The 10,057-nt window shown below is 41.4% G+C and overlaps 1 protein-coding gene across 2 annotated transcripts; it reads right to left on the bottom strand.

The window, feature by feature from the left end:
- Window positions 1-30: 30 nt before the first annotated feature.
- On the bottom strand, window positions 31-8,661 carry cdyl (chromodomain protein, Y-like). Of its 2 annotated transcripts, XM_028441393.1 has the most exons (7): window positions 8,456-8,661; window positions 5,658-6,402; window positions 3,904-4,157; window positions 2,943-3,115; window positions 2,628-2,838; window positions 2,367-2,510; window positions 32-736 (listed from the first exon to the last, which is right to left on the bottom strand). In XM_028441393.1, the coding sequence occupies exons 1-7, from the start codon at window positions 8,477-8,479 to the stop codon at window positions 578-580; spliced, it is 1,710 nt and encodes a 569-aa protein (XP_028297194.1). In that variant the 5' UTR covers window positions 8,480-8,661; the 3' UTR covers window positions 32-577. The 2 variants fall into 2 exon arrangements, with proteins under 2 accessions (XP_028297193.1, XP_028297194.1); XM_028441392.1 differs by having other exon boundaries at window positions 31-736; window positions 2,367-2,838.
- Window positions 8,662-10,057: the final 1,396 nt, after the last annotated feature.

Below are 10,057 nucleotides of genomic sequence, written 5' to 3'. Positions count from 1 at the left end.
CCTCCCCCCACCCTCTTAAATATCTCACTCAGCAACGTGAAAGAAACAAACTCCCCTATCGTGACGATAATGTAAAAACATGACACAGATCCAAAACATAGTTAATTTAGCAGCATGTGGACAGAGTGCACAGTTAATGGACTCAAGCCTGTAATTCATGAATGGACCAAAGGTGAAAAGCAGAACAGCCATATATGAAATCAGTCAGACAGAGGGGTGGACCTAACTTAACTTGTAGTTCGACATCTTACATCACAGTTCATGATTCAAATTCATTGGTTGGTCTCGTCGGGGACAACAACAGGTGACACGTGGGACAACGCACATAATAAAAGTTCAACAGATAATCTGCCATTGAAGACGCTTCACCTGCAACATTCCTTCAGATGGTGTTACCCTCAGGGTTTTACGTCTACTGCTTTGTCTGAAATATAGTATTATCAAGACACACCGATGTGCTCTGTGCATATCAGCAGAACCCTCCACTGGACCTTCAGTGTCTCCTGTCCAATGAAGGCTAGTCCACTCCCAGCTAGCAACCAATGAGACGCTCCGCTCTGTGTTCCCACGCTGCTTTTTAGAAAACGTCCGTCTGTTTTTGCAGGTACTGTAGGATGGAGTCCGTGCCCTGTGACGAGCCCCACACTCTCTTTAGGGCTTCACACTCTCGCTCGTTTGCCTGCTCCAGGGCACTGCGGGTACTGTTCCTCATCAGAGCTTTGGATTCTCTCAGAACCTGCAGCACAGGAAAGCACGGACAGAGGAAACAAAGGAGAGAGAGAAGGCTTTGGTCATTCAATGTGACCTGTTTATTCAGTATATCAGTCGTCAACAAAATAAACAAGATAACACTAAGCCTTTAGGGCCTATACTACGAAGATAGATAATTTAATTCTGGATTTATCTCCGTTAGCGGGCTTCACCTAACCAAACATTCTCCATCAGACAGATGCTGTCCTACGAAACTAGATTACAACTCACTAAATTAACCCAGGTGACTTCAGTCTGGCTATGTGTGCGCTCTAGTGACAGAGGAGGGGATTACAGTGTCAGACCAATCACAGAGAAACTGGAGAGCAACTTACGTTACAATTGAGGAATAATTCTTTAAAAATATGAATTAAAATCGATAATTCAGACCAAAATTAACAATGTTGTCGCAGTAAAAGCAGAAAGGACAATGCAAGAACTGATTAATGTTCATGCTTAAATTAGTGAGATTATAAACGGAAAACAGACACTGATCACTTTCACTGAGGCTCTTTGCATAACCCCAGAATACATGAATTAATTAATGATTGAATTAATTAATCGATCTGAAAGCGCCCGATGCATGCAGGCTTTATCAGCCGACTTATTTTACTTTATCAGTCCATCTGATAAAAATCTCTATTTCCGATAGGATGTCATCGGTAAATGAAAAGATTTAATCAATGTCTAAATATTCTCCCTACTGTCAGCGTCGCATCAGATCCACACAGAGACGTGTTCACGCAACGATCCTCCTTTTATTGGACAGGTCGTTTTCTAAGAGATCTGATTGGTCAGGAGGCAGGACTTTAGTACTCGCTCAGATCTTACCTAAAACAAAACCTGGTCCCGGCCAGGTTAGTCATTCAGCCCAAGTTACCATGGTGATTGAGCTCCGTAAGACGCTAGCCAGCTTCGTAAGACGCTAGCCAGCTTCGTAGTCCAGAACACACTGATTAAATCCCAAAAGTAAGCGCGATAAGAGTTAATCTAGCTTCGTAGTACACGCAATATAGTAGTTAGACAGAAACTTAAAATACACACAGAAAGTATATCAAAACAAAATGCAGTAAGGCAGGGTTTTACAACCTGGGGTCGCCTGAAATGTCTAGTAATTGAAATTTTTTTAAATTATTCTTTCAAAATTAAAAGAACACACAATCTTAAATGACTGTATTCTATATTTTCACTTTCTCAAATACAATTCTATAATCAATATATATATATAATAAATACATAAATAATATAATATAAACGTTCACTAATCATGGCTACTCTCTGTAACACAGAAATAAACATGATCAAAAATTCTAGAAGGAAAAGCAAGTCTTTGGGGTTCAACAGAAACTTGTGATATTAAAATGGGGTCACATTCCAAAAAAGGTCAGGAAGCACTGCAGTGAGGTATGAACAAACAACTAAAACACCAACGGTAAATTAAATGTAATTCTCGGGGTAAAGTCCCTGCTGCTAAATCAATATCGGCACTTTTTTTAACAACAATTTCAACATGTCGTGCTATTCTTGGACCATTCTGTCATCAGGGGCAGCACATGTGAGTGAGTTCAGGGCAGGCATAGCATGAATAAATAGACATGAATATGTGCTGAACTGACCGACGGGTCCACGGCGACCAGCTCTTTGATTCGCAGCATCACCTCCTGGTTGAAGGTTCCAGGCCACAGAATCTGAGACACCAACCCTTTAGAGCACGCCTCTAGAGCGGTCAACTTCCTGCCGCTCAGCAGCAGCTCGTTAGCCTGGAACACAAGACAAGAGGAGAGTGAGTGACACCCAGGAAGACAGCGAGCAGTGAGACGTCTGCGTGGACGATGAGGTCGTGACAATGAGTGGGTAAAATGAGGCGATGGACTAACTGATGCTAGGCCCATTATGCGAGGGAATGTGAAGGATGAGCAGGCGTCGGGGGTCTGGCCGTAGAAAGTGTACGGCGTCTGGAACCAGGCCTTCTCATTGGCCCACACCACATCACAGAGGGGCAACACGGCGGCACCGAGCCCCACCGCCGGCCCGTTAACGGCTGCCACGATCGGCTTCTTGAACTGGATGAAGGTGTTGATGAAGGTCCTGCGGGCAGCAGAGGTCAGTCGTCAACACACGGCACGTTTTAATGACCCCACCCCCCACCCCACCTACGGGGGGCTGCCATACTTTTCCCAAAAAGGTGTTACCTGATGGTTTCAGCCATCTTGATGCTTTCCTTCTTCCTGTCATCTGTCAGGCGTCTAATAAAGTACAGATAATCGAGGCCACAGCAGAAGATGCTGCCCACTGCACCCAGTAACACCAGCTTACTGTCGTCTGATGCTGCTGTTGCCATGGCACTCTGGATCTCCTTCATCACCTGAAGAGGAGAGTCTGAGCTAAGCTTGGATGGACTTTAAAAAGTAACTAAACCCCAAAACCCCTTTTTTTCCTGCTGAATATATACAGTATGTGTTTGGGTATTAGGTGGTGGTGTTGATTGTCCAACTTTCAACATTTAAGTATTTTAAGTTTGTGGATTTTGTCGTAAAATGTCCAAGTGACTGCCCTCAATGGGCTGAAACCCAGCTTTACAATTGAGTTTTGCTATTGGCAAGAACAAGATTCTGTGACGTTTTGGGACCGTCTTGCGTCACAAAGAAGCACTGTTGGCCCCACCCCTTTTATAAAAAACTAGCACCTGTGGACTCTGGTTAGGTTGGACTGAGATAATTGTTAATACAGAGGGATACTGAGTATTGTGTAGCTAGTTAGCATAGCATAGATTGTTCCTTGGAGATTTTATAGTATAGACTGGGCATGTATTAACTGCTCCAGAAGCCCCGCCCATAATCAAGACATTTTTTTTTAACTTCCCCCAGCAAAAAAAACAGGGGATTTAATTACTTTTTATTCATTTATGCAGCTTTAATTCCACATTACTCTTCCAAAGCGCTTCAAATATTCATCAGGATCACACAAACCAAGGGCCCCCATGGAGGATAAAGTAGGTTGGGCGGTAAAAAGGGGGTGGTGGTCTGATCTCCTGGTTATCAACTGAAAGTGAGGGAAAAGTGGCAGCGCAGTGACATGGAGGTGAAGTGGTGAATGAATGAAGCTGTGAGCTGTGCTGAGGGTGTGATTGTGTTCACTGGGGCGCGTGGTCACCTCTGGGTTCAGCGTGTTGTTCTCAGAGCTCTTGGTGGACAGCAGGATGTGCGTGAAGCCATCCTGTTTCTTCACCACGATGTCACGGTAGCGGTAGGCACTCTCCGTTTGACGTACGCTGAACCTCAGGCGCTTGTCGAAAGCAGTGCGCTCCTCCAGGCGACGTTTGCCCGTGGCGCTAGTCACCGCGGCAACGGCACCTTGCCCAGCCGACATGCCACTAGGTGCAACAGCCTCCATCAGGGACGAGTTTCCTGACAGCAACAAAATAAACTTGTCATGCTATTAGGCCTGGATAGATTTCTGAGTGCGTCCTAACCCAGAACTTCCACTAAACAAACCACACTACAGAACTCACTCACACATGCTGTCCCTTGTAGCAGAGGTTCTCAACCTTGGGGTCGCGAGACATTAACCTTAATCGCATCAATATTGAGGTTTTCACTACTGCGATAACATAACCTCAGATGCTGAGGTTGTTTCTTCCGTCTCCATCATTTGAGTGATATATTTGTTCACCAATCAGAATTGCCGAGAACCGCCTTCCTGGCTGCTGGCCAATCGGAGATGATTACAGGGCACAAGCTTGTACGCGCTACAGCGAGTCTCAGTGAGTGCGCTAACAACAACTATACTAAGGCCCTATGAAATCCACATTAACGGAATCAGGGAATCAACCAATTAAAACAGAATGGACAGAATGGGGATGAAACGCATTATTAGTATTTATTTGATTTCCTCACAGGAGTTAAAAACTAATATTTTCTGAAAATTTTGATTTATATTTCTAAAAAAAAATGGAATTTAAAAAAATTAATGTGGAAAACACAGAATTTGGAAAAAAATTAAATGTCTGTCAGAAAAATTGCAATTAGATTTTTTGTAAAAATCGTGTAGCCCTATTACCAGATGCCTTTAAGAAACTAAGATTTTTATTTTAAAAACAATTTGAGTCCATTTTTCTGCAACTACATCAAACTTGCCACATTTGAACCTATTTTCATCACTTTTTCTTGCCATATTTTTGCTCCTTTTAAAGCATTTGTGCTGCATTACACCCATTTCTGTCACTTCTCCATTAAGTTTCAATGCCTCTTCTGCACATTTTCTCCCACTTTCAATACATTTCCGGCACTCATAAATCCTTTCCACCACTTTTCCCCCCTAATGTTGCATATGTTGACCCATTATTTGCCAGTTTAAACTAATTGTTCCAATATTGACACTTTGCACCCTTTTTACCACATTTTATGTCTGTTTTTGGCTACTCTAATTTGCAACTTTTAACCAATTTCTGTGGTTTTTAAATCCCATCCCTTTAATCCCCCTTATAGATGGCTCTGTCTCCACATGACTGTTCTTCAATGTTCACATCCGTGTTTAACCACCTTCAGGTAAAGTGGGGGTTCTCGGTCTCTGGCACCTTTATTTTGGGGGTCGCGGGCTGAAAAGGTTGAGAACCATTGCCTTATAGGAGAAAAAGCCAAAAGTAGCACAAATTCTGCAGCCGTTTCTTCATAAACGTGCATCAGCAAATTCAACTCAGAATTTTCTTTCTGGTAAGACTTTGACTTAAAAATATTGAGATTCATATTGTATATTGCCATAATAAGAATGCTGCAAACCTAGCTTTAAAAAGACAAGTTATTTATATTCTCTAAATTTCAGGTAATTATAAATTGCCCAAGTAACACCACTAAGTAGATAATAAAAACAGTCTTCTGAATTTAAAAGCTCGTGTATAAATAAAGTACCTGTGCCACTGAGGGAGCGCATGGCAGCAGGTGTGATGGGGGTTCGGAGCTGAGCCAGCAGGTTATGGCTTCGAGGTCTGGTTCCCATACGGGCCCTTTCCTCTCCGGGCCCCAGCTGAACTGCAGCTGGTTTCTCCAGCAGGGCAACCTCAGGTGGAACCAGGTGGGCCTCCTGCGCTCCAGCTTCAAGGCTGTGAGCCGCCTCGCTGGGAGACTCTTCAGAGTCCAGGCGACAGTTCATCGGGCTTTTAGGAACCAGTATCTTGATGCCGGTCTTAGACAGATCCACGCTGCGGCGCGCTGAGCTAGCTGGAGACATTGACATGTAGCTGCTGCTGTACCGGTCAACTTGTGGCATCTGCTGAGAGCTAACATTAGGGGCCAGTGTCGGTCCAGAAGAAGTCAGGGGACCGGAAGTGCGAGGAGACTTGATCTGGTTATGATCCAACATTCCGCCGTTTTCTATGTTGGTGTCTTCATGTTTAGGCGGAGCAGCCGAGGGCCTGTAGGGTGCTCTGTGGACAGGGTTGCAGTGTTGGTTTGCGGCGTTACGGGTCGAGCGCAGCAGTGTACTGTCTTTTTGGCGCTCGGGAAGCTGACGGTTAAAGTCGTGGACATAGATCATGCAAGTGGACAAGTTAGACTCTGGCTCCCACGTGTCGGCATCTGACCCATATCCTCTCCACCGAACCAGATATTCAACCTTTCCTTTCTTGTTTTTTCGCCTGTCGACAATACGCTCCACCTGTAGGACACAACGTTAACGATCAACACCAATATCAATCATATCCTTTTTCAAAACGTGACTAAAAACTCTGTTTTAACTCTGTCAGCGGTGACGCGCTTTCAGCTAGAGCTCGTGCATGCGAGGGGTCGAGAACGAGCAGGCAACAAAAAACAAAACGATTCATTTTTTTCCATTGGTCGAAGTTATTACAGGTTTACAGCTGCTACAGTTGATGGATTTTCTTCTTTCCTTTTACAGAGCACATAAGATCTTAATTTCTGTCAGGACATAAAGACAGTGTCAACCAAGAACTTAAAAAGTGTATCTGGAGAAAATCGCCTACCCTAGCTTTAAACTTTCTACATGTGGCTGTGGTGCAGAGAGTCGCTCCATGGATGTCCACACGCCAGAACCAGCTGATCAGCTTCGAAATTTACGCAGAGATGGCACAATGTTCTCAAATGAGAGTGTGCAGGACAAGCGCTACTCAGACCTGCTGGATGATGCTCAGTAGATCATCTTCAAATGGTGCTGATCGACTGATCGACAGACTCTGTTGCTAAATTAACTCAGATCAATAGCATCAACAGATCAATAGGATGGTTTCTGTCCAAATTTGCATGTTTTAAGAGCAAAGTTACAAGACCTAGTAGAGCACCCACATTAAATTAGGGAGGAAAATATAGATTCCAGGTTACGTTTTAAAATTGTTGTTTTTTTGTTTTTTTTAAAAAAACAAAAATGATGTTTTCTACATTATTAAATGTTTTTGCAGCAGACAGAGAAGTCCACTGGCCTCTAATTGAACTTCTTCAAATTAAATTTTGTGCTTCTGTGCACTCACCTCTCCACATTGAACGAGCAAAATGTTCATTTAAATAGAGCGGTCTCAACCACGTCTATATACACACCTATTACTGGTGCAATGTTAGTGAATTCCCCACAGCAGGTGAGAAAACAGCACCATTAAAGGAATTAGGGACGCACCTGGTTTACCACCCTTTATTTCAGATCTTAGTGAATCCGCCCCTAGTGCATAGAATTAGCTATATTTAAAAATATTATTATAAACATCACAGGATTAATTTGTTAACTACAAACTGGCTGGTATTTGGATGACTTTTTTTTTTTTTTTTTTAAATCAGAGATTTGCATCATACAAGTAGAGTTGGGCAATAAATCGAGATTCAAGATATATCCAGTTTTCTATTTTGGCTATATAGAAATTTACAATTTCATCTATAAACATTTTTTATTTTATAGCTTGTTTTGTATTAAAACACTTGTTTTAGGAGTCACGCTTTAGCTACTTCTCAAAACAGCATGAAAAGTACAGTTAGATCAATTTTATTTTGAAGGATTAAATGTATTTTAGTATGAAAAACTGCCCAAATTTTGTCCAATAAATTCACAGGATTTTAAATGAAGCACATCCTAACAAAGACCTTCCCCTAAACAAGCCACACTACAGAACTCACTCACACATGCTGTCCCTTACAGGAGATAAAAGCCTAAAGTGGCACATGTTGATCAGCTGTTTGTAAATAAATGTGCTTGTGTGAATTGTTTTTCTGGTCTGACTTTATTTGAATTAAAAATATCGAGATATATATCGTGTATCGCCATTTTGAGAAAAAAATAAATATATATATATATATATGTATCTATATATCGAGATATGAGTTTTGATCCATATCGCCCAACTCTACATACAAGTATTTAATCTGCAGAAGAACAAAATGAATGAATAAATGTAATAATGTTTATTTATTAACATAAAATAATGCATAAATAAATGTATCATCATGAGGCTTTGAAGGCACGATAACCCAACATGTATCGCTATGACTTGTAAAGTCGGAAGTCGGTCAGCAGTTAAAATGGTCACCGCTTAAACCGGAACACAACTTCTGGGTAGATGTGTAAGTGTAAAGAGTGCCAGACACCGTCCCCAAGCTTTCATATGAACTCAGTGAGTCGCTTTTTACAGTATATCTAAAGTTTATACACTTAAACAACTCTCAGCCTCACCATCATCCACTGTTAGCGTGTTAGCATTAGCGCGACTCACCTCGTAGTACTCCTCCGTCGCCATGGAGACTGTGCACGAGCACAGACAGCGTGCAGGTCCGTTAGTGCAGCTGCAGCATGAGGGTGAAGTGCTGCTGTTGGACTGCTGTGGGTCTGACGGTCCAGTCAAACACGGGACCGTCCCAGTATCACTTCACACGAGCTGTTAGCCGTTAGCTTAGCTGCGGAATCGTTTGCCCTTCAAAATAAAAGCTTCCTGGAACAAAGTTGGAAAACGGAAGTTCACGCATCGTGGCCAGCACTTTGATTAATCGACCAAAAAGCAAAACATATTGCATTAACTTATACCAATATCTAAACTATTATCCAGTATGTATGAGGCAGCATGTGTGTAATTAATACTAATTAATTACACATGCAGCAAAAGAAAGATATGTGTTTAAAAAAACTAAACAATGTTTGACACTACCTCATGACCCTGAAAATGGATGAATGAATGTTTGACACAAGGTGGTTTTTACTAACCACACAAAAGTTTCGCATTCATAGAAAAGACGGTGGCATTAGATTTAAAACCACACAGATAACTCAGAAAGCTGTACCTGTGTTTTTGGGTGTTTGTCATATTTCCCCCCTCTTTTATGGTTTTTGTCTTATTTTCTCCATTTTTATTATAGCCTGAACTTTTTTATTATTATTATTATTTTTTTAAGTGTTGTACTTATTTTCTTTCCTTTCTTCAAGGCTACCTCCATTTTTTTTTGGTGCTTGTCATATTTGTGTCTGTTTTTAAGCCTTACCTTTGCATCTCTTTTCCTCCTCTCCTCTCCATGTCCTGGCGGCACAGACCAGGTTCTGGGGTTTATTTTTTATTTTCTAAATTGTAACTCAAGCTACATGTCATTGATAGATCAAAAAGACGGTTTCTGGCCTTTGCCAAGGTGCCTGTTTTTTTCATGGATAGGTTGGAGGAATGTGAGCAACAGGTTATTTGATTGTGGCGGTATCAACCACGTCTACATGTGTACAAGCTCACAAATGATGCTGTTTTTTTTTTTTTTTTTTTTTTTTTTTTGCCATTTTATGCCCTTTATTTGAAATCTTTGTCAATCTGCCCCATACTTTGCCCTTTGTTTGGTGGTGGTTGAGGAGGAAAATATACAACAAAACCTCAAATGGAATATTTTGCCAACACTGTAAAATAAACATCTGTATTGATATGATCTTAAGTCAAGTTTTGAACCACAGAGAAAATCCACACACAACCTTACCTTAAGATTTCCTGAAACAGATGAATAATGTGTAATTTATTTAAGGACTGAAACAAGCACTTTATCATTTTGCACATTAACAAAGAAACATTTTAGTTATTGAGGTTATTATGGGGTTTTTTTTCGGTGTGCGTGTGTGTGTGTGTGTGCGTGTGTGTGTGTGGGAAGCAACAAACTTTGTACTGAATGCATGTTTGATTGGGCTTTCATTTTTTTTGTTTATTTTGAAAAGGTAACTAACAATAGAGCTAACAAAAAGATGCTAACTTATTTTTGTGTATTATTCATACCGTATTATTACTTGAAAATATCTCCCACAATAATCAGATTAAGATCGGAGTCTCGATGGCTGTCGTCATGTCATCTTGTCA

The sequence above is a fragment of the Gouania willdenowi genome, unplaced genomic scaffold (assembly GCF_900634775.1).
Source record: "Gouania willdenowi unplaced genomic scaffold, fGouWil2.1 scaffold_228_arrow_ctg1, whole genome shotgun sequence".
NCBI lineage: Eukaryota > Metazoa > Chordata > Actinopteri > Blenniiformes > Gobiesocidae > Gouania > Gouania willdenowi.
Note: the sequence above shows the minus strand (reverse complement) of the source record. Positions and strands in the feature narration are given on the sequence as shown.

Bases quoted from the DNA above. Each gene is read 5' to 3' on its own strand.
- cdyl (XM_028441392.1), bottom strand. From the start codon at position 8,479: ATGGCGACGGAGGAGTACTACGAG. The intron at 3,116-3,903 runs GTGACCACGCGC...TCTCCTCTTCAG, and splicing joins ACAACACGCTGAACCCAGAG to GTGATGAAGGAGATCCAGAG. The intron at 737-2,366 runs GTCAGTTCAGCA...CCTGTGCTGCAG, and splicing joins TGGTCGCCGTGGACCCGTCG to GTTCTGAGAGAATCCAAAGC.